At 39.7% G+C, this 25145-nt stretch overlaps 1 protein-coding gene across 11 annotated transcripts in view; it reads right to left on the reverse strand.

Annotated features, from left to right (window-relative positions):
* Positions 1-1376: 1376 nt before the first annotated feature.
* ppargc1a (peroxisome proliferator-activated receptor gamma, coactivator 1 alpha) overlaps positions 1377-25145 on the reverse strand; it is a 34741-nt gene continuing 10972 nt past the window's right edge. For 2 of the 11 annotated variants that reach the window (XM_053233687.1, XM_053233689.1), the window contains exons 3-13: positions 17495-17689; positions 16496-16618; positions 14588-15779; positions 13685-13730; positions 13416-13489; positions 9967-11002; positions 9060-9152; positions 8531-8651; positions 6664-6785; positions 5834-5985; positions 1377-3711 (exon numbers count right to left, since the gene is read on the reverse strand). In XM_053233687.1, the coding sequence (XP_053089662.1) occupies positions 3608-3711; positions 5834-5985; positions 6664-6785; positions 8531-8651; positions 9060-9152; positions 9967-11002; positions 13416-13489; positions 13685-13730; positions 14588-15779; positions 16496-16618; positions 17495-17689 (3258 nt within the window). In that variant the 3' untranslated portion in view covers positions 1377-3607. The other 9 variants (XM_053233688.1, XM_026936424.3, XM_026936423.3 and 6 more) reach the window with 9 other exon arrangements.

Here is a 25145-nt window from a genome sequence, read left to right on the forward strand (position 1 = left end):
ACATGAGGTGGACCCTCAGATGCTGTAGGCCCCTTTATCTTCCAGTGCGATTGCAGGGATGTGGGGTTCTTCCATTATGTGCAAAAGGGCATGCTGAGGGAGACCTCCTGCCTGTGCATGGCTACCCAGCCAAAATGAAAGAAACAGCTCTTTTCTCTGGGGCTCAACTGTAGCATTAATGGAAAAAAATACAATTGGATTCCTTTGCTTTAAAATTTAATGCCTACTCCTGCCATATTTTTAAAAGGGAAAAAAGGTTATTCACTGTCACTGTGAGATTTGCTTACAGGTTGAATAATAGCACAGTAGACCGATTACATTTCAACCCGACATGCTGCCTAAGTAGTGCAGTTTCTTTAAAAAAAAAAAAAAAAAGGTGACGGGGGAGTATTTTGCTTTTTGTTTTAATTCATATGTAGGGACCTGACAGAACAATTTATGTATGTTAGGAAACAGACGCTGCAGGATTATCATCATTCACATCCCATGTTCTTGCAGAGTTGGCAAAAACATAAATATCAGCCAAAAATATCCAACACTGCAAGTGAGTCATCCACAACAGTGCACAGTTAACGTGGAAAATTTAACAATGTTGAAGTTCAGTATGAAATTAACTTACATTTTGCTACTTCTGCTTCATTCAATGAATGTCTCTAAGGAACAAAACACTCTTGTAAAGCTATTGAAAAAAGCTGGACATTTTTTTAGAAAAGAATCCAGCTAGATTACTCAAACATGGCTCATGACTGTGAGTTTTTGTTTTTCCATCAAACAAGCAGACAAAAGGAAGAAGGGGGAAAAAACGAGTGGAACAAGTTAGGGGTATCCAGTGCATTTCTTTGAAACACATTTCCCTTTATTGGCATGGTGAGACTGATGAGAATTGCACATAAAAAATAAAGTTCACAAGAAAATTGTACAATAGGTAAAACCACAAAGGCATTGGTAAAGGACTCAGCAGAAGGCAACATGGATAGGGGACAAAAAAGAAAGGTAACAACAAACACCCTTCTCCTCTACCCCTGCCCTACCCCACCCCACCCCAAGAATATAATCGTTATAACCACACACATACACTTGCATTCGTATACACACACAAACACATCTTGTCTTTCCAAAATCAACATGATCATCAATAAACAGATTTGTACAGCAGTGGGAAATCCCTCAGTAGTTCACATTGGTAAAAAGCCACACAGTCAAAAAAACCCACTGGGGATTGTAATATATTGCTACTTTAGTTATTTACAAAGCATTTTTTTTTTCAAATATCACAATGATTAAAGCCACATATCAAATGAGACATGACACCATTACCCAAGCTCTGTACAGAATGAACATACTAGACAGGACAAGGAAGGTTTTCTCTCTCTCTCTTTTTTTTTTTTTTTTTACATTTTATTTCATCCCTTGTGATATTGCCTCTTTTTGTACACTCATCTACGCAGTGATATTTCACAAAAGGTGTAATGTGATCTGTTGATATTAATACAAAGATGTTGGGCTCTTTTCTAAGGAAACTAGATAGTAATTGAACTAGAAACTGCAAGGTAACCTTAAGTGTCACTAGGAAGGTAGTGCGATATGCAGACAGGCCCACGGTTTTAATCATTTCTCTGATGTTATTCTGGGTTCTTAAAAAGACTGGTATAAAAAGCCTTTTCTCATTGAGTGTAATGTTCAAAGAGAAGCTGTAATCTCCAACACACGTTCAGCCAGAAGCAGACATGTGGTACTGTATTTGTAAGGGTTACCCGTCTGTCAGTAGTAATGTAATATTTTTCTCTCTGTAGTTTTGTTATTTCTTCACATCTTTTTGTTTCCCCTGTACAGTGTGTATGATTCTCAGGTGTAGTGTGATAATGGAATGAGTTTCCCATTTTGGGACAGAGTCTGGGTACCAGGTCAGGTCAAACTATACAACAACTTCAGCTAAAAGACAACTGTGAAAAATAATTTATTGCTTTTTTTTATCTTTTTATACACATTTTGTCTTTTATTATTACTATTCATCTCTTTATAATTATTACTGTGAATAATGTGAAGATTAATGTTATAGATTTTTTTTTTTTACATCAAGTAAAGTTTTTTAAAAATTCTGGAAAGAAAACTGTAAACTTTATTTTGGCATTCACATAACCAAGTGTATGAGGAGCAATGAGACAGATTCATTGTGGTGTGATGAAATACCTGCAAAATTAGTTTTATTGCTTTATGTGCTTTAGAAAAAGAAAATGATAAAAAAAATTTAAAATGGCTGCAAACTGTGGAAAAGAAAAGCATGTATCTTTTGGTGATCATAACTAAAAGGTTTCTAAAAGGCTGAGAAACAGATATTTCTGTAGAACTTGTGCATCTTTCGATATACGAATGTTAAATAAGTCAAATAACAATATAAATAGCAAAAATTTGTAAGGCGCATCATAGTAGATGTCAACCATAAATATTTTGATCAAAATACTGAAATAAATACATTTCTTCCTCATGAACATGAGAACATGAATTTATCTTTGAAGATGAGCAATCATATATTAGTAATAGTGAATTATTAAAAAAGCAATAATAAAAATTATTAGTGTGCACAAAGTAATCAATTAAAAAGTTAGTGTTTCCTTCAGAGAAAAAGTCTTATGGTTGTACACAGTTATGGACATAAAAATATTAAAATGTATCATACATAGGTTGTGTAAGGAAAACACTGAGGAAGATTAAAGATGAAACTATACATGATTAATGACATTTTTTAAAACAAAAGTCTTTAAAAATCTGTTCACATGCTCCCCCTGAAGAGCACCCAATCTCCCTTGACAATTTTTTTTTTTTTACAATCATATCACACCACATAACCGCCATGTTGGTTATGCGTCACTGTAATGACTACAGATTGACATTCTCGATTAGGAAAAACTCCATCTTATAAAGGCTGCGTTTTACAGTGCATAGCTGTAACAAATAAAGAACTTTGCCTTGATATGTACACAAAATAAAAATATTCCATTTAATATCTGTAAATATCTGTTTATATCATTTCCCCCAAAATGTAGACAATATTACCTTGAAGAAGATACTAATCCCATACTCACTTAACAACATTGTAACACCACATCCAAATACCAGGTTAAATTAAAAAAAGGCAGAAAAAGTAAAAATCAATAAAATAAAAACCGACTGAACAGGCTGCACATTTTCACCCCTCAAAGCGCTGAGATTGGAGCAGTGCATGAAGAAAACAATCCCATGGAGATCACTGTCTCATACAGCAGCACAGCACAGGCACATATCTGTGCACTCCTCTAAAGGTTTATTGGCTAATCCCCAAAGATAAAGTCTTTGCAGCAGCTATGTTCATGTAAACTTTGCTTTTAGATATACATATATGTTCTTTCTATATATACACGTGTGTGTGTGTGTGTGTGTGTGTGTGTGTGTGTGTGTATATATATATATATATATATATATATATATATATATATATATATATATATATATATATATATCCCTCTATATTGAGTGTAAAACTTGTAGTAGTCTCATATTCAGAGGAGCGAAACAGCAGTGAGGTATCACAAATCCCTCGCTTTGCAGCCAGCAGGTGTGGTGGAGCTCGTTACCTTCTCAGGCTACACTGGGCCTCGCGCAACAAGCTGTCAAAATCCATCGAGTCATATTTGCTTTTAGTTGTAGTTGGATCAAAGTCTTCAGAATGAGAGTCTGAAAGAAGCAAGAGATATTGACAGGATCAGGCATCGAAGCCGAACAAGGAAACCAGCCTCACAACCTTGTGTCGAATTTAACAAACAAGTTATTAAATCTTTTGTTAAGGCTGCCAATTTTTTTTGTTTTGCATTGAAATGCCACATATTCAAAACTCATGACTTTTGCTTGGTTTTGTTCGCTTCGGGTATTGATGTAATCTTACAAACCTTTTCTTATCTGCAGCTCACATACTTAAGCACCTTTTAAAAGTAATTAAACTTACAAAAAATATCAAATAAAGCTGCAAATTAAAAAAAAAACATAATATCAAAGCCAATGGGGGAAAACTATGAAAAGTATATATTATGATTTGTAGCTGTGACAATAAATATGGCAGCCAGCTCCACAAATACACTCTCTTAGCGGACAGCAGCGTAGTTGGGGTGTGTGAGAAATGGGAATGACCATGGCAAGCAGGGAACGCCAGTTGTGATCTAATACTACAGCTAAACGGAGGATTGTGTCACGTCATGCACCTTGAAGGATGACAAATGCCTGTGTGTACTACTTAGAATTAATGGACAGTTTCTTTAAAAAGGGTGAAAAGAGATATTGTTTAGGTGTTATATTATTCATGTTACCCCACCCCTTTCCTGAATGTCTGAAGGTATGATTGCTATTGTAAGTAAAATCCTCTGCGACAAAATGGAGGTCTCACATCCATGTGCTCCAACATAAATACGGTCACCTAAACACAAGGTAACAAATGCCACCCAACTCACTTCTGGAGGATGCATTACAACTACCATCTAAATACCTTTGGCCTTACTCTCAGCCTCTGAAATACACTTTAATGTTCCCATTATTTGAAGGTAAGTGCACTTGTTCTCTTCCATTGACCTGCGTGGCCATCAGTGACACCGAGACAAATGCCTCCCAAGTGCGTCCTCCAGCATCGTGCGTCTCTGAACTCACATTTTGCAGAAAATAAATGTGAAGTGGAAAATCGACTAACTATTAAAGCCACCACCAGAGCCGCCCCTCCCCCATGATTCTTTCCACTTTAACAGAAGCAAATGATCTTCCATTTGTCTTTAATGACCAGCATTCTGCATTGTCCTTAGGATCCCTCGCTTTATCACATTCCTCTTTCCATCCCACAAAAAAGCAAACTTAGTCTTTCATCATGGAGAGAAATATTACTTCACACTCCACCTTTCTAGGCATTATGATCAGATGAGAGCTTAAAATTATCTTTGAAGAACTCACATTATGTGCTGTTCTGGACAAATGGACGACAATGGACGTCACAGACAGGAGACACTGTATAACACATTCTCTCAAATCTAGGGCCTTACCATTTAACGTTGTATTGGATTCTAAAAGCATTACACAAGAAAGAAAAAGGAAAGGATGTGGGGTAGGAGGTAGATAAGATATGCTTCTACTATTTAAAAAATAGAATAAAAGACCAAAATGCAATAGTAAATGGAGAAAGAAAATACTATATATAAAGAGATGAGGATAAAACTAATTAAATCAGATTCCCTAAGTCACACTCTCTCTCCCCCACCCTATATGTAACTTAGTGTCCTCCTGATCTTGCCTTGGTTGAACATCCCAGCAGCTGGCAGAAGACAGACATCCGCTGGGGGAAGTGAGTTGATCAGACTTGACCTTGCTTTGCTCAACTTTCTCTCCATTTTTACACCCTTCTTTCCTCAACCACACAGGGAGCCAAAACATGAAATATACATGCTCAATGTACAGCATCAAAGTAACACAGGCAGCTCTAAAGCCACTAACCCGCTAGAATGCTGATTTTCCACTATGCTGAGTACTTTATTGCACTCCATCACAACTATGCTATTGGTAACTGCGTACCTTTTAAAGTCTTCAAGACACTTCTACAGTGAAAAGACATGTAGAGCCACGGTTCAGTCCCTGGTTCAAAACGAGAGTGCCTGCTGAACTCAATATATCCATTTCAGTGGATATGGCAAAAACATCCTCTGATGTTAAGACATCACTCAACTTATTTGTTTCCCAGCTTTTCTTCTGTGCAGTGAAAGGCAGCCCTTTGTCAATTGTGAGTTCAGGTACTAATGGATGGCTGAAGCCAAACAGGCATACTTACCCAAGTCTGTGTAATTGGATTTGCAGAACTGCTTTTGTCCACCAAAGCAGAGCTCAAACTGAGGCTCGTTCGGCCTGCGCAAGGTGTGTCCATTCTCAAGGGCAGCAAAGGCATCACAAGTGTAGCGGTAGGTGATAAAGCCAAAATTGTCCCTGGATCAGGAACAGAAAATGAAGCATGAAGTACAGCGAAGACATCAGCTAGGAGCACTACGACACACTATATAAATGCAAAAATGTGATCAATACAATTGAGACATTGCTATTTTTTCTAGTTTTTGATGTCCAAGGAGTATTGTCCTATTTCTATTCAAGCCAGTCTATTTTTGTCTAATACAGCTCATTTTTAAATTCAGCAGTGGGATTTATGCTTGTCCTCTAATTCAACTGCCAATGGGAACAAATATATAATTAAAATATTTTTTAGACTAAAATAGACTTAATTGACCCCTTGTGTCACCTGACAAACAGTGTGCACTAGAAGTGGGCGATATGACAAAAATATCACTAATCACGATACGTGAAGACATTTATATGATATACGATATGTATCCTGATATATAGGTTTCCTAGCAAACTGCCATCAAAACAATAGTGTTACATTTTTACCATTTTAATTTTAATAAATACAACTGTAAAGATGTAGTGTGGCATTTTAACAACAAATCAACAGCTGTTTGTAACTGTTATAAAAAAAGATATCACAAAACCTGATATCTCAGAAAAGTGTATATTGACATAATATAATATGATATTAACATTATATCATCATATTGCCTGGCCCTAGTGTATACACACACACACACACACACTGGGTAAGTTTCCCCTTACCCATTATGTCTGAAGTTGATGGCACACTCCTCGATCTCGCCGAAAACTTCAAAGCGCCGCTTGAGTTCGGAGCGTGTGCTGTCAGCCCGGAGACGGCCAACGTACAAAACCCGCCTCTCCTCCTGGTCATTAAAGGCAAGCCAGATACAGGGATTAAAGAAGTATAGAGACTCAGTCTTTTCTCTCTTTCTGCCCTTAACTTTTACTCCATGACTGCAATTAACATTAAACACTGTGGGAAACAAGAACAGTACAGAGAGAGACACTAGATGACTCTACATTCCCTTTTCCTCACTCTTTCATCTTATGTGTGTATGCAGCACTGCTAAATCCTCTTTCTTATCTGATGTGTTAGTTAGATGGAGCGTTCAACAGCCCACTCATGTAGAATGTTCCAGTTCATGGCAACTAAGGATTAACCCTAGACGCATCATTAGAAGATTATAGCTTTTCAGTCCAAATGCACAGTGCTGCTGTGAATCTTTTAAGGAATAATGATGACTGGTTCATTTAATTCAGACACTGTTTTAGAACTTTATTAATCAGGGTACAAATTATTTAACTGGCCTCATGTTAAATCTGCTCTCCATGCCAAAAACACAGGTGAATCTTCTGTGCTTTCATACAGGCCATAGTTCTGTTTTTGTCACGGCATATTGTAACTAGGTTACAATGAAATGGTGCAAAATTAGCTGCAGAACAAACCAGAATCATACTTTTCTACTGTTTTTTTGACTTTACACAATATTAATGCCACAATGCAGAAAATGATAACTAAGAACATATACGTATATAATTCTGTTATAAGAACATTAAGGCCTTGGGCCATTTTTGTATTACTGAAATTATATTTATGCACTGGACCTAAGTAAACCCGTGTCATATTCGCAGAACTGCTGTAACTTGCACATGTAAATGAATTGCCTGACCATAAAGTAATAGTATACATTGGCACTTCACTTTACTGTCCTTTGATTAGACAAAGACATTACAAATTAACCAGATTTGTTTCCAGTTCCATTTCCAGCCCCTCCTCTGCACCAGCACATTAGAGTAGCAGACAAAAGTGTTTGCTGAATTGGTGGTTTAGTTGCTGACAGCTGATAAATGCAGCAAGGTTTTAAAGATGACACCTTGAGGCTGATGATTCGTATAAATCTCTCACATCCCCTGGCCCCCCCAAATCTTTCTTGACAGCTCGGTTCACGCTACCCATAATTGTCTTTCTGCCACTAAAGCAGGAGAAAAGGCAAACGGTGAGACCAAGCCGCACGTGCATCACTTGATGTGTGAATTTGTCAGTAAAGGGCAGAACTAAGCTGGAAACCTGTCTCATTTCACGAACTGGTCGGGCAGAAAAATTGAAAGAATTGCGTTTAAGGGAATTATATTTAAAACAGATATGTTCCCTAAATCCAAATTTGTTGACTTGTATTTCCATAGCGTTGATTTCTTTTTTTAACACAATTATTTTCCTCCCACTGCCTAGTCGATAACATTTAGCCTGTGGTGTGATTAATAGCATCTGACACCATTCAGAGACTTCACAAAGATGTTAAAAATACACAACTGGGGGATAAAGAGGAAATCTGTGTAGCCTGTATGATTCAGAATTCTAGCTTTGCATGAACTCCCTTACTGGGAGACAGCAGGGAGAAGGATGTGAGCTCAGAGCAGAATGTAGTCAAAGCAGGGAGACAGAAACAGCTAGAATTTCTTCAAGTATGCAAGAATGTGAGAGTAAAAAAGAAGGACAAAAATGAAAAACACCAACATTATTGCCAATACTACTACTACTATTACTACTACTACTAATAATAATAAAATACAATAAAATATAATTATCAACTGTGTTGTGTTCACTTACTATTGCTCTCTTTCGTTGTTTCTCCCTCTGTTCAGCCCTCTCTACCTCGCGTTTCTCATAGTCCCGCTGGTACTCCTCCCTCTGCAGCTGTTCATGCTGGTATTCTTCATAGCTGTCATACCTATGCGAAAAAAAGAAAAGAAAAAAACATGGATTTTGTCACAAATGCAATCATGCGCTTATATATTATAGCATTAGATCCCTTGAGTGGTATCAGGAAATGGCTAGATCACAAAGGACTGAGTTCCATTTTTTTTCATGAGAGAAGAAGACAAACAAATGCATTAATAAGATGTCTTCTCACATCGCCAAAGGTTACAGCTCTCATAGGAGGGACTCTTGAGGGAACATGTCAGGAATCGAGCAGCTGCTTCTGTCAGCACAACTTCACATGCCATTACTTTCTGCTTAGTTTGAGCTTTGTGTCAAAAAGTGGAACTTTTTGATCTGCAAATGGCTGACTCACTTTGCAAAAAAGGAATCAAAATCTTCACAACAAGGTAGCAATACAAAAAAGTTAGATATTTACCTGGGCCTCTGACCGAGACCAGAGTGAGAGTCAGACTGAGGACTTCTAATAGTCCTGGATTTGAAAGTGCTCTTATCAACAGTATGATGAGACCTGCAATCAGAGGAGCACGAAACATTACATTTTTTTAAATGTAAAAGCTAGCTTAGATCTCATAGGTAATTCATAGAAAAATGCTTTTAAAATATACTGGCATGTACTGAAAATTGCTTGAATGTCACAGATTATAATAGTTAAATCAAATCTTTTGCAGAAGTGGGCTTGTAATGCAGATGATCCATTTACGGACACCTTTCATCAAACATAAACTGCCATACCACTAATGCTTGTGAAAATGTGACTGCTCACTAGATAGTCAGAAGTGTCATTGTACCATCTTGGGAATGCCTGGAAGAAGTGCCATTTTGAAGAGCTGTCTTATTCTTGACTTATTCTTTTAACAAGTCAAAACAAGAGTAATCATAAAATTACCACTCTTATATTTGCATAGAATAAGACTCTAATGCAAGCCTTTTCTTCAAACAAAAACACACCTATTTTTGATTGTAACGCATTGCAATGTATTGGTATGTTCAAGACTATGTGAGAAAGTTCCTATTTAGAAGGTACAAATGATTTTTAAAGATATAGAAATGGATGAATTCAGTAAGCTTATTTAATACCAATTTTTGAGCCATAAAATAAATCAGCACAAAGTGTAAATAATTTTGTCCATTTTGTGCCTTCCTGATGTACAAGATCATGTCTGCACTAAAGCCATGCCACTGAATAACTGATCATATTGAGAGGCTCCAGCTCTCCCCATGACATCCTTGAGAAGAGGTTCTCCCTAAGTGGTTTTTACTGAACTATGTACAATTGCAATCAGAGCACCGTAGAGATCATGATAATCCTAGCTGGTACTTACCAAGAGGGGGAGCAGTTATCTGGGGACTGGGAACGGGAGTAAGGAGATCTGGAGAGGGATCTGTATCTGTGGCGGGAGGAAGACCTGGAGCGGGACCTAGAGCGGGACCCAGATTGCGAGTTGTAGAAGTGCCGTGGAGAGAGCAGACTTGAGGGTGGCGAGACGGAGCTCTGGGAAGGTAAGCTGCTGGATGGGGAACAGGGCGGTGAACCTTCAAAGAGCATCTCCAGTGGAGTCCCTTCCCAAGAGCAAAGAAGACGCTCACGGCCCACATCTAGGTCCTCAAAGTCAGGCAGGCCTGTGTCCATGTAGGCCTCAAAAGGGTAATAGTTCTCATCCCCAGAGTCACTTTCATCTAGTGGCTGGAACCCACTCTGCTCAGTCTCACTAAAAAAGGCTTGCTGGGGGTTACCAAAGTGCTTATTGAGCTCTTCCCGTATCTCCTGGTCTCGCAGCAGTTTCCTGCCAGCAGAGATGCACTCTTTAGAAGTTTTGGCACCCAGTGCAGGACTATGGTCCTGCCCCTGAGCTTCCTTGTCTGGACAAGCCTCCTGAACCATGGGGCAAAGACCCTGCAGCTGCCTTGCCAGAGAGGAAGATAAGGGACTGGTGGAAGACAAAGAGGATGTGAGATTAGAGAAGGTTGGCATGGTTGAGTCTTTAGCTTGTACATGCCGGCCCTCTACAGGCCCAGTGATCGTGGCAGCCGATGTGCCATTGTCTCGTTTTGTGCTTGAGGCCTGGCAATAATCATGATCACCAAACACACGGGGCGTGGGCCGCTTGCCCCGGCACTCTTCTAAGTTTCCCAGAGGCAGGGCAGAGGATGCCTTGCTCAGCTGGGCATACAGCTCAGACTTCTCATGGCCCTTCCTGCTGGAGCTACTGAATGGAAGAGAGCTAGGGCTTCCATTGCTCAGCTTGGCCTTCTTGCTCGTCAGGGCTGAAGAAGCTGAAGACAGCTTGGTTTTGAGTGATACTTTGAAAAGGTTCTCTTGACTGGCTTTATGAGGAGGTGTGGTAGGTGGTGTCAGACCTGTGCAGAAGAAAAGAGATAGAGTATATAAATTTATAACATAGGCATATGGTGCAATACAGTTCTACCCAACCCATTTTGCTGAAATACTGACCAATTAATGAAACCAAAGACCCAAAAAAAGGCACAAATGACTACTGATTTTGGACAAACCTCTTTCTAAAAATTGATCATATTGTACATATTGCAATAACAAGAGCAATAGAATATGTATATAAAAGGTTTATTCTTAATCGAAACTGATGTTCACTGCAAGTTTACCGAGAATCATCTTAAAATATCATCATTCTAAAGGAACTTGGATGTTCATTGCCCACTCTGGTATCTATATGAACTATGCGCCTTTGAATCTGGAATCAAGCTCGGTGGCTGCTGGGGAATGTATTATCATTCTCCTTGGCTCTGCTACCTCATCCCCCCATGGCAGTCCAAACAGATTTATGTGGCACCAGATGGCAGTTATATGAGAAATCCTGAGATGTGCCATTTTACGACATTGTTAATGCACTTGCACAAACAACTGAACCCTCTCTATACTCCCTCTTATCTCTATGTCTTTCCTGTCTGGAAATGATCTAGATATGTTTTTGATATTTGTTCAGTCTTCTGTATTTGACGCTACTTGCGTCTCTTATTTTCATGGGATTACTTTGTGGAGCTGTAATTATCTAGTTATGATCATAATGTAGTCAAGGCAAATTTGAGACTTGAGTGTAACTTGAGTGTAGCCACTTTTTTCTATTCCAAAAGAACTTTTCATGCATGAGTGAAACATCATCACAGCAAAAGAATGTGCAAAGAATAGTAAGATAAGATTTCTTATTGCCTTTGCAATAAGTTAAAAATAATTATATCCCACTTAGTCAATGATGGATGTAACATTAAGAATTATACAACTGTGGGTTTTGTTTTTTTTTAATCTGTTTCTACCCAGGTACAACATGCACACGCCTCTCTGGATGAATTATTACCTATAGCTTACATAGCTGGTCCTCATGGTAATCTAAAAAGCCATGCAAGGAGTAACACATTGACTGTTCTGGGTGGCAAAGATACTATAATTAGGGCAACTGCAGCCCACAGTAAATCTATTAGAAAGGAGGGGATTAGGGATCAGTATTAAAACACCTACACCTTTCATACCTTGCAGGGGTTTGGCTAAAAATCTAGGAGAAACTGTCACTGCTACAGAACTTCAGGAAGTCAACGTTCTGATTTTTGCTGGTTAGATGAACATTTAGTTTGACTAAAATATCTCTGCAAGACATGGTTATAACTTATTAAATATTATTCAGCTGATGTAGCAATTATTCTCCACATTTCTCTGCATTATCTCAGCATGGAGAGCTCCAGGTAGGCCTTGGGAATGTGCAACAGGACAGAACTAATCTTTAAGTGGAAAGAAGTGGATTGAAGTTCTTGCCTTGATGACTGCTTTAATCTAATATCTAATCACAAATCTGGGTTGTGCATGATGGAGATGAGTATGAGAAGGTATGCAGTATATCTCTATTTAGTACTAAATAGAGCTGGAGTTTGCCTCAGGCTAGGAGAAACACCCGTGTGCAAGACAAAACTTAACAGCTCCTGATGACTTCTAAACCTAACTTCAGGAGACCAAAGCTTAACCTATAATTTTATTACGTTTAATTTTTTTTTATGTTAAACCTAAACAAGAGTTGGATTTCTAAAAATGGTCAAATAAAAAGAAGCTGAGACAATATGGATTCCCAAAACCTTCTGAAAATCCATAAGGTCATCTCAGTCTGTGTCAACTACCAAACACAAAAGTGTTACCTTGAATCTCATTGGGTAGGTCAAATCTGTGCACAGAGCGACCATTACTCAGTTGTATATAGTAAATGAATATCAAATTGCCCATTCATTCTGACACACTGGGAGAAGAAAAGGGCAGCCATTTTGTTTTTATTGACCAGCAATGATTAATCTCTGCATGGGGGCTACTGGAATAATTACCTGCATGATTTACACTGAAATGGAAAAAGAGAGTGAAAAGGAGGAGAGCTGCTGAAGACTTGTGTTTTAGCCTCAACTGCCATTCACTTCATTTTGCTTTAATTACTTTTTGCTTACAGCGTTCACCAACACTCTTTATTAATAAATATATAATGGATAGAAATTATGCCAGTAGGAATACTAAAATCCCTATTCATTGACCCCATTTGGCAAATGACACCAGTCCCATAAATACTGGACACAACACTGAAAATTGTGGCAGTGTCTCTAATGTAATTACCAGACTGCAACAATATACGTAACGTCAGCAAATCAAATTGCATGATAAAATAAGTTTTGCTTCAGTTGGGCAATATGATGAAAGGGGACTGTCTATAGACATCCTACTGTCTGTAGGATGGTATACGATATTATGAGGAAAATTTCCTTTGCCTACCTGGGGTTCCAGAGATCTCCACACTCAATGTGCGTTCAATGGTCTTGTTCTCAAATGGAGATCCCTTGTGGTCACTGCAACACATAAAAAGAAATGGATATAATGCCAGTGAAAGATGCAAAATGATTTTAATGATTGTGTGATCTTACAAATGAAAATGAAATCTAAAAAAAATGCCTCATTGACGTTTTAGATCGCTTTTTTTTTGTTTGGTGCTTTAGTTCAGATTTTGTCTGCTCTATAAGAATGGTGGAAAAACTCTCACTTACTTTGGAGACTCTGGGGTCAAAGGAAGTGGCAAGGTGGTTGGTTTGGCTGTAGAACACAAAGGAGCATGGGTAATTAATTAACTAGGTCACACTGCGCCTAAAAGATATCAGGTCCACATCTACAAATAAATTTTAGATTTTGATCATTAACAGTGATGATGTGGCTTTCCCAACCCAATACAAAGCGGCTAGAATTTTTATCCAGCCAACATTTTAAAAGGAATCTAATGTTTTCTCAGTTGACCCCGTCATTTGTTTGTTTTGTTAATTTTTGGTTTGACTGTTCGGTTTTTTGAGGCAAGATGAAATGATGGCATGTGTCCAGACATCCAACCCACGTGAAAGTTCCCCCACAACACAGAAAGACAGAAAGCAAAAAATAAATTAATCAATTAAATGAGTTGAAAAGGAAAATAAACAGCACACATATATTACAAATGGCAATGGTGGAAACCCAACTGAGGAGTAAAATATTTGGCATGCATTTTAAACCAAAGCAGGAGAAGAAAGAAGAGTCGAGGAAGCATGTGCAGTTGCCTGAGGCTGCGACTGTCTTTGACTGCAGCTAGGGGAATGTCTCTCAATTAGATAACTATGTCAAGGCAGCCATGTTTGCCCAAGACTGCACAGAAATTGAGCATACTTTTCTTGTTCAATGCTAAATCATGGTCAACTCCAATTGCGTTTGTGAGAAAAAGCGTTTCTAGCTCACTTATTTTGTCTTTGTATTTTGTAACCCATTTACAACAATGCCCTTTGGAATGAATTATGCAACTGGCTGCATATTTTGTATTTCAGGGTAAAACTAGTTTGTTAGAATCAGGGTTAGTCTGTAGTCAAACTGGGAAGCAGTTAGAGGAGAGGCAGAAGAGAGACAGAGGGCAGGGATGCAGCAATGATTACCTAACAGTGGTGGAACCTGGTCATCGGGGTGCCTGCAGTCTGCCTGTCTGTGTGGGTTCTGCTCTTGTATGGTGGAGGGGGTGTGGTCTGGAACTAAAGAGTCTTGGAAGAGTGGACTTGGCAAGCCCCCTGGGAATGACAGGGGGCTGCCTAAGACATCATCATGAACATCCACCCCATTTTGCCCCACTTTAATTTTAGACCCTTCTATATCCTGCTCAAATTTCATTAACAAACTTTCTAAGTCCAAGTCAACCAGAGTTGAAAGCTCAAGATCTGATGAGTTAACTTGACTAGGTTCCTGGAAGTCCAGAATTGGGTTTATGATCTGATGTTCCTGACTATCTTTCGCTACATGCCCATCCCACCCTTTGTCTCTAGGAGGTGTTTTGGGTGGATCTTGCTTGTCTGTCTGGGACACACTGGGCATTTGCAGGTGGGCCCGATAACGGGCTGGCCTGGGTCTGGAGGTCAGCAGCTGGCTGAGCATGGGATGCTCTTGCTCTTGCCTCCTCTTCCTAATAGTTATTGTGATGTGCCTGTCAGCACGGCTGGCCCCAGCCCAGCCGCCCGCCTCAAGACAACGGCCACAGCTGCCTGCGCGACCCATCTCTCTAGGCGGGAGAGAGTAAGAGTGCATGTACCTAATGAAGCGGGCGGCAGCCAGGCTGCCTGTGTCAGCACCCTGCGGTGGCCTCCCCTCTTCACTGGAGCAGGCGTGGCTACAGCCACTTCCACAGGATGGCACAACAGGGGTGGACTGCTCCCCATGTGTACACCGCCGCCACTGCCCTGCCCCCTCACCAGCCACACTATACGCCCCAGCTGCTTGGCTCTCACCTCTCTGGGCCTGCACTGCCAGCTGCTGCTGCTGCTGCTGCTGCTGCTGTGTTGACAGGGAGGCAGAGGTGGGCTTCTTCTTTGAGGCGGTAGAGGAGGAACAGGAGGACAAGGAGGAGAAGGAGGAAGTGGATGAAGAAGATGGAGAGGAAGACGACGAACAGGAGGAAGTACCAGGCCCACCCCTGTCTTTTTCGCAGCCTGACCAGGTGCTCTTGGTTTCACTGGCTCTTGTCTGGAAGGCATCATCGCTGGCAGTGAGGTACTTGAGCAGTTCAGTGCATGGGCGTCTCACCAGCCTGTTTGGCTGGGGGCAGATCCCTCTTTGTTTGCTGTTCCAGGGGTTGTCTGTCTAAAGAATATAAGTAAGAGAGAGAGATACACATAGAAAGCATGAGGGGAAAAGAGAGGGAGAAGAAAGAGAGAGGGAAAAAAAACAGGAAGTCAGTGTGGTTGTGATGCTGTGAGCATATATTGCCCATCATCTTAATTACGAGGTCTCAGAATAGCTCCTGTGAGATCTGCATGCTGGTGGTAGGAGGAAAACAGCTCAGTGTCCTCTGAGAGTCTGCCATGTGCAGAGCTCCAGAAACAGAGGAGTCATTAAAGAAAATTAACTGACTCCAAGAGAGCCATGTGAATGTATGTGGGAGGGCAGCATGTAATGTATGCATATGACTGAGATAAAACAAGTATAGGTCACTAATCAAATTTTACAGACAATATACCTGATATATTGAAAAGCTAAGTTTTTTAGTTTTAATATGAAGCACATACCTATAGATGATATATCAAAATTTAAGGACAAATTTAATATAATAATATCACTGGGATATTCCAATATATTCAAAATATTTTTTGTGAAAACCATTTGCTAAGATTTTTTCCCATTCAGAGTTTCCTCAAAATGTATTTCCCAAACCAGTCCATTTACAAAGTTTGAGAGTAAAGGAATAGAGGAAAGGAAATATGGACCTATTAGGAAGAGGAGACAAGAGAAATATGGAAATGGGAACACTTGTAGGATTATTGAACAGGACTTTGATGAAGAATGTGGCATGTAGATACCTTGGTAACAGCAGGTGTTGGTCGTATCCTGTGGTTGCTGGCTGCATGGTTCTGTGCCTTACTGCCGGGGTATTGATTATAGCTGAGCTGAGAGTTGGGTGGAGCCAAAAGGAGTTTCTTTAGCTGCAAAAAAGCAAAGAAACTATTAAAAAATAGGCATTAACATACATAAACTAGATTGAAAAATTATCCAAATAATTACAGATATAGTCATGTGACGGAAATCGCTTGTGATGCAAAAAAGAAATTTATTTAGATTTGTTGTTCTAATACATTTGGTGATCCTCAGATACAGTTATTTTATGTTTGGCCATAATACAATGTTTCATAATACACTGATCCCCAGAAGTACTTTCAATATTAAAATTACATGCCTGCTATGAGTAGCAGTTGAATACAGGTTTGACAATGGTGGACAATGGTAGTTAGCACCCATGAGGCATACAACAACATATGACCAATTAAAAATAAGTACATTTTTAAGAATGTTACAAGTATGGGGCTGGCAGCCACAAGTATGCTAACGTGTTACTGGAAGATTACCAGTAACTTCCCCACTGCCTCAAACTTATTTAGCTTATTTCTGGAACTATTCAATGATTTTTTTTAGTAAAAACAAACTTTTTCTCTTTAAATAATATTTAGTATGGTCTGTTGGCCCATAACACCAGGCTTTCTGAAATAATATACAATGAGATTAACAACAGGAACACAGATCCACTTTAATTTGCTCTTTCATTTGTGCTGCATGGCTTAGTTCTGAACACAGCCGTGGCGTTCGGCCTGCCAGAGGGTCTGCCTGCAGAGCTTGTACCCGTTTTTGGTCACAGGCCTTCAGCATCTCCTTATCTGGTGTATGTGAGGGCCAGGCAAGGGAGAGCGAGAGAAAAACACAGAGCATGCCAAACGAAAGGAAGAAAGAATGAGAAGGATGGACATGGTTTATGGTAGGAGGGGATTATGAAGCAGGCAGAAGCAGAGGGAAAGAGGAAGCCTTACCAAGGAGGGCTCCTCTGGCTCTGGGGTGCGTGGCGAGCCATCGGGGGTGGAGGGACAGCTCTGATCACTGGCGTTGGTCACGTCCCCATCTGCCAGGGCTTCAAACGAAGGCAATCCGTCCTCGTCCACGGGGATACTGTCCAGGGTTTCTGTGAGCACTGCCAGCAAGTTGGCCTCATTTTCTTCATCTATCTTCTTAGAAAGTGGCAAAGGAAAGGGGCAAGAAAAAGAACAGGGGAGAAAATAGAACAGTTTAGTTTCGAAAAAGTCGATTTCTGCCTCGCTTTGTGCTTGCATGACCGCAGAGGGGAGGGGCGCTACTCTGCTGTTGTTAGTAGAATATGGAGGGCTTTTTTTTGCTGCAGTGTTATATGGAAAAGTGTGCACTGAAATTTCTTTCAACTACAAATTGCCTTATCCACATGAGTCAGTGCTGTCAGTCATACATTAAGCATGCAGCTTACTGGACCAAAATAATATCTCCCAAAAGAAACCTATTAACTGGGCTGACACACAGCAACTACCCAGGGAAAGAGAAGGAGAGGGAGGGGTAACAATGGAAGGAAACTTGAAGTTGCTTTAGTCCTTAACTCTGTCTCCACAGAAGGGAGCTGACTCGAGCTGAACAATCCATAGAATTTGAGATAATCCACTAATGCTAAATGAGTGTGATATTTTTAAGCAATGCTAGCAAAGTGACAAAATAGACGACCCACTGCCAAAAACTCCAAATTGAAAATGCCCAATTACCTCAAATATAGCAAATCTGTGGTGCTGAGGCAATTTCTTTGGGTAGTGGTCATGGTAACATGGGAGGGGCAGTAACTGAGGGATAGCACCAGGGGAGGAGGAGGAGTTGTGACAGGCACTGAAGGTTCCACTGCCAAAACCCATGGGACTTAACAACCAAGGAAGATAAACACCCCAACTGCCACGGGTCATGGTGCATGCATCCCAACAAGAACAAATCTTTTTATGTACACCACAGGATTAACATCGCTTGCCGATAGCGGGTATCCCATGTGCAACCATCACCCTATTTGATTCTCTTTTTATTCGTAGCTGAATAGATTACAATGCCAGCATGACAATATCCTCATGGGAACAGCTTCTAAGAAATCAAAACAGAGGCCATTTTACTTATCTCTCCCTATTTAGATGACCCCAGGAGTTGATAGCAGTAGAATTTGATGAACCACTGACAGGCATGTCTCCAATACAAAGTGCAGCTTCACTAAGAAGATAGCACCATTCTGGCCTTATCCTTTTTCAATATAGAAAATGATGACAAATTTCAGAGATAACCAAACACACAATGGAGCCTCTGAGGTCTGGAGATAAAACTGCTTTGGGGAGAATTGTTGCCTGTGAATTAGCAGGGTGTGTGCTGGCTTTCGATCATTTCTACCACTTTGGCTTTTTCAATACCAGCATTTCAATATAAAATCCATAATTTCATAATCCATAGTTCATAGCATGTCAATTAGAAAACACTCAGGATTGTTTCAAATATTGCTTGGTTTCTGCTTTAGGTTTGGTTCAAAGTTTCCAAACTGTTCAAGATATAAAAGATATAAAAGAGATGAGGTTCTGGTGTTAAGACAAGGAAATTGATCTGGGAGATCTAGGCCATACTTTGACCCATTCTCCCTTCAGATATCACAAATCCAGGCACCTTGAGGCCTAGGAATAACACTAAAAGTGTCTGGTTTCACAGACAGAAAAGAGGGATCATAATTTAATGCTGACAGTGGTGCACTATCAGGACTGCTGAAAAAATATCCGCTATAATTAGTATGACAATGCAGTTAGCTCAAAGTTGTATTCATTGCTGGTAATACTGTGTCTAAGTCATAGGAGGGGACACAGTGTAATCGACAATCAAAAGCACAAAACTGTTGAATCATGCCAAAAAGTAGCAAAAACTGAATTGTCATTCTATTACTCATTGCACCTCACTACCTCTGGTCTCAACAGCTTTCATTCAGAGTGTTGTAAATGACAGGCAAAATGAGGTCTCATGTCAGGGGCAGATGCTTGAATAAAGAATTGCTCATAGTAACTGTATATACTTCAGTCAATCCCCCAATGAGGATGTTGGAGGGTCAGATGGGAGGAAAATTGAAAAAAACATTGCTTTCCTATCCTTTTTAATAACCTTCACTGAATTAAAAAGATCTTAGCAATTCTGGGCTAACTGTAGGATCACAATATATTAACCTGCTTCAATTCTAAAGGGTGCGACTCATGGCAGTTTTACTCCAAATGCTTCAATTAGCCATAAAAGATGCTGGCAAGCAGCAGGCACTTTCGCTCTATCTCCACTTCCTCCCTGCGCCTTTGCCTCAGAGGCGAATCAGCGCTTATGAGACGTTCATTATCAGGTGAGCCCTTTTGTTATCAGACAGACTGTCTTTGAAATTGTCCTTGCTTTAACTCTTTTATTGAGTTCCACCCAAGCCATTGTGTGTGCCAAGATACAATTCATGCCACTGATAATAGGCAATGTTTTTCGCTCTTCTAAATAAGCTCCTGCACCCTGAGACAAACAGAGAAAATTTAAGCAAGCTGTCATAGTAAGCCGTGCTCTCATTTGTATTACGCATGTCTACAGCCACACACACAGTGGATTCAAAAGGTAATAAAATTTAGGTGAATTACTCAAGAGTTTTACAACTAAACCTTTGCTGTGGCTTTATAAAAGACTACGAATGATTATGGGTTTTCACAAGAGATATGTCTTATCTATAACAGACTTTATCTCTCTCTCTCTCTCTCTCAAACACACACACACACACACACACAAATATCAAAAGCACAGATGAGGTTAACTAAGTTGACACACCAGCTAATCACAAGCAGAAATATTCATGTGTGAAGGGGATTGAGTCACAGTGTTTCAGACCCCCTGAGAAAGTACATTACATCTGATAAACAAATAATTTCATTCTGTGTTATTAGCCTGCCCCCTGATTTCACAGCAAATAAATCAAAGTCACTGAAAGCAATATGTGAATTGCTCACAGTACAATGTTTGGTCAGAGCACCGTCACTTAAGCAGCGTTTGCGTGGGAGACTAGGACAGATTAGGAGAAGAAAATCTGATATAAAAGCATCTCAGGCTAGATAAGTTCAAAAACAAAAGTGTGATTCCTAGTCACTGTACAAAACAGAGACTAACTGCAAGTGGAACACAATCTAGATCTAGAAAAAAGAGCAAATCCTGGTCATTTTATGTAATCTGTCACATTCTAATGCGTCTAGCAGATAATGTCACAGCACATACAACAAAATGGCATAGCATTCATCTGTCAACTGCAAAAATAGGATTCGGCCAGTGGAATCACTAGCACTATTTCAGACCTCATTTCCCCTGCAAATGATCCTGCAAGCCGGCCACTGATGCATGCAAACTCCAGAGGCAATGATCACGACAGGCTATCTCATGGATTAACTTTTCATACCGCTCACAGCATTAAAAGCCCAACCCCTCCACTCCTTTTGCTGGACATGAACTCTAATGCAATTCTCTTTTAGCCTGAAAAGACACATTGACCAAAATCAGCACGGCACAGATTACTCGTTCTAATAAACTTAAAAGCAAAGAAGGGCCCAGCAGTGAGCTGTGGAGTAATTCTCACCAGTCAAACATATTGACGAGCAGCCCGATTGCTTATTGGACCACTCCATTAGTGTCAATAGCGCTTTTAAGAAGCACATTTAAAAGACGCACACAGCCAGAGGTGTCGATTTACCTGCTCCTCTCACTCACTGTCAATATGAGTGGCACATCTAAATGATATGATACTATAAACACTAATAGAGAGTGAAAAACATTATAATTTCACACATGCAGCCTGTGTGTGTCTGGGTTAGTGTGTATGTGTGTGTGTGTAAGACAGACAGCTCTCAAGCCTCGAGGGCAGCCACAGTCTTCCACCCACCTTCTCTGACGACAACTAGTGATCTCATGTGACAAGAAGAGTCGAGAGATTTAGTCACACGCACATATACTAGCCTCATGTCCTCAGTTACAAACACAGGAAAAAAGGAGAGAGGGACAGGATAGAAATAGAGAGAGGGAAAAAAGAAAAAATATACTAACAAAATTAAAAAGTAAGTACACACAGGGCAAAAAGGAAAGACAAATAAAACCTATGCAGCATCTTATTCCTCTGTGTACCTTTAATGTTCTAATAAAGTGTAATGTTTGAAATTTCAGACATATTGCGGCTCTGTTTTTTTTTTTTTTTTCTTAGTCTGCCACAGCATCCCTGACACATAGCAAAAGAAAGCCTTTTGTTGGAATAAGACACTTTAATTGATGCAGTGGAAGAAAACAAACACCAGCAGTTCTGTAGATGCAATAAGGGCCATGCTACATCTTGAGGGGGGAATCTGCAATTGAAAGTAGCCAATGGAGAAACAAAAAGTTTGTGTTGCTGTCTGTCTATACACATTTTGTCTTAAACATTTACGTTATGTCTTTTGAAAAGCACAAATTCTGCATTTGCAAATACAGATTTTTCAGAAAAAAATTTAAATATTTTAAAGAAACGTTTGTAGCCTATATGTCATTAAAGTAATACTAAGTAATAGACCACTTTCCTGATTTAAAAAAAAAAAACACACACACACACAAACACACATAATGGAGGCCAGAAGCTTGACTTAAAAAAATCCTTCAAGCCAACTCCTTTATGAAAAGACACAGTACCTAAGAGAATTGATGCATTTATAACGCAAAGGGTGCTTACATCAAATATGGATTTGATTTAGTTTATTACTGTTTACTGCTCTTTATAGAAATTTTATGTAAGAACATTTCATTTCATTATATTTGAATAAATCTTTGTTCTACAGTATTTCTATATATGCCAATATATACAGGTATAAAGTGTCTAGGCTAAGTGTGTGGGTTTGAAATGTTAAATGTTAACTGCATATTATTTGTCTGTCAGCAATACCCAATCAAATAACAAAATAGCAAATCCTGACAAATATCCCTTAATTTGGTTTCTCTAGAAATATCAATTTGCTTTAAAAACACTGGATGATTTTGCTCATTTCTCAACTGAAATTTGCTGAAATATGCTGAAATTTTGCTGGAATTCCACCTGAACTATTCAAACACTGCTCTAGTGTCACATACCGGGCATTAGTCCTTGGAATTTATTTCACAGTTAGGAGTCCCTGGCTCCAAAAGGTTTGATAACCACTGAGCTAGAATGATGCCTAGCTAGATAACTGCTAGTTATTCAACTAGTTAATATCTGTATGATGATAGTCAAATTCTCTCGTATGTGTAAAAACTGACCAAATGAACTAATACATAGGATAGGAAGGCGGCCAATCAAATTGTTTTCCATGCCAAATTGAAAGCAATTTTTTATTTTCCTTGGTGCTTGAATAATTTTTATGTGATTCATGGTAAAGAAAATAAATATGGTGTATACATGCATATAGCCCTGACTATGCCACCGGATTGTATGTATACAACATGTTTGTGCATGTGTCCTTGTTATGATCACTTCGTTACCCTCCGGCTCTTCCTCTGACCTTTCGGATACTGGCATGCTCATCAGCAGCATTGAGGCATGGCAGCCTGTCATTTATCACTGATATCAGGAGGAGAGGACACACCATCAGAACCAGCACGCTAAGCAGGCTAAAGGAGCAAACCTCTCCACGGTACGCCTTCTTCCACTCTGCTTGAGTCCATGTGTGTGTATGTGTGTGTGGGGAGGGTGCTACATTCCCTATATCACAAGCCTATGGTAATTGAAACCGCAGAATCTTTGTGGAAATGCAGTCAATTTGATTCAGTTGCAGAAGGTCACACTATTCAATTTACACTCAATGCTGAGTACAGTAGCAAGCAAAACACCTGAAAGCAAATGATTTTATCAGAGTTGGCTGCTAGTCCCCTCACCCACTGCACAAAAGTGAAATAAATTACAGAATAAATGTGTTATCTTGATCTCTCTCTTGATCTCTCTTTCTCTCTATCTCTCACTCGCTCTCTCTCTTTCGCTCTCTCTGTCTATCGCTCAAGTTGAGCCCCAGGTGTTGTTGTTTGTCAGATTTTGCCATTGGATTATTCTTGTGTTTTATCCTCTAAGCATACTGCAGATGTGTGTGTGTGTGTGTGTGTGTGTGTGTGTGTGTGTGTTAACCCCTTAAAGTCCTGCTCATTAGTTTGTTATTCATCTTTAACACATATTATTCAGTAACTATTATGAATTATTCAGTAACTACAGTGAAATGAATAGGAAAGATGTAGTTAAGAGAGTCTGTGAGTTTATGAAATTAACTATAGCAAGCTTCAGGGGAATTCTCAGGTCGATTTAACTGAGAGGAAATCAGAGCTTTCAGCCTCAGTGAGCAGAAATCAGAAAATCGGATTTGACTAGTATGTGGATATAGGAATACAGAATCACCTCCTAAACTTTAGTATTCTCAGTGACAAGGATAAACCACTCTAACAGATGTGCACACTTCATTAGCCAATCTATCAACAGTGACTCCATTAGGACTAGATGATGGTTTACTACATATGGACAATTAATCTTATATTAAGATAGTTTGGGGGCTATACGCTTTCACAGCCAAACCCTGCATACATTAAAGAACAAATTTTAAAGCACTTGTGCAGATATAAGCCCTAAAGTGTCTTCTATGTCTCCATGAAATACTTCATTTTCGTGACAAGTACAATCCAGCAAACTAAAATGACATCATGTTTTCATGTCCTATGCCATTCTGCTCAAAAGAACTATGATTTAAAATGTCATTCCTGGAATCCAGACGTCCAAACTCTCCCTCATCGAAGGGTGAACTACTAAATAATCCAGGAAGCATTTGGGTTGCATCTCTCCTTCTGTCCCTGTTTCTGTCAGGCAAGCCAGACGCCCAAAGCTTATTGGCTTAGCATTTCCGGCCATGTTTGAGAGAGACAGGGCCCGAAGGGCTCTTAGAAGAGATTACCCACGCTGTCTAAAAATAGCCCACACTGGATTGCCCGTACTAGTTTCAGTGCAGCTGATGCGCTAACATAACACCCAGGAATCAGGAAGTCATTGTAAATGTGTCTGTATGAAGCCAGTGCAGAATTCAGGACCACAGAATGATAAACACATAAATAAGCATTTGCAGGCATGTATAGTCTCATCTGGCTTCCGGGGCTTAAGGTTTTATTTATCCACTCAGAGCTGATTTCGAGATTCTGTTTTCTGATTTCACTCAGTATGGCTAAGGTTAGAGGTGTATAAACAGGGGCATGTGAAATCTGTGTCATAGGGCAACTGATGAGCAACTTTAGTTACCCCATAAAATGAGTGAATAGGCTGTTCTTCATGTCATGTAAAGCTCTGTACTTGAATGGACGTGCCAGGGACACAGGGTCATGTATGTGACTCCACCTTGCTTCAGTCGTGACCTCAAATAGTACACCAGTCAGCTGATACTTTCACCATTCAGTGAGCACGGTACAGTTTGTCCCTGGGTGACAGCAGCCAAAGCTTTTTATAAGCAGAAATGCCAAGGTGGCAAGGCATGTGCTGCATCACAGGCATGATAGTGAAGGATTTCATACACACCCCTGCTCAGAACAGTTCCTATCTGGAGAACATTCTCACCACCAAATACCTCC

The sequence above is a fragment of the Pangasianodon hypophthalmus genome, chromosome 4, assembly GCF_027358585.1.
Source record: "Pangasianodon hypophthalmus isolate fPanHyp1 chromosome 4, fPanHyp1.pri, whole genome shotgun sequence".
NCBI lineage: Eukaryota > Metazoa > Chordata > Actinopteri > Siluriformes > Pangasiidae > Pangasianodon > Pangasianodon hypophthalmus.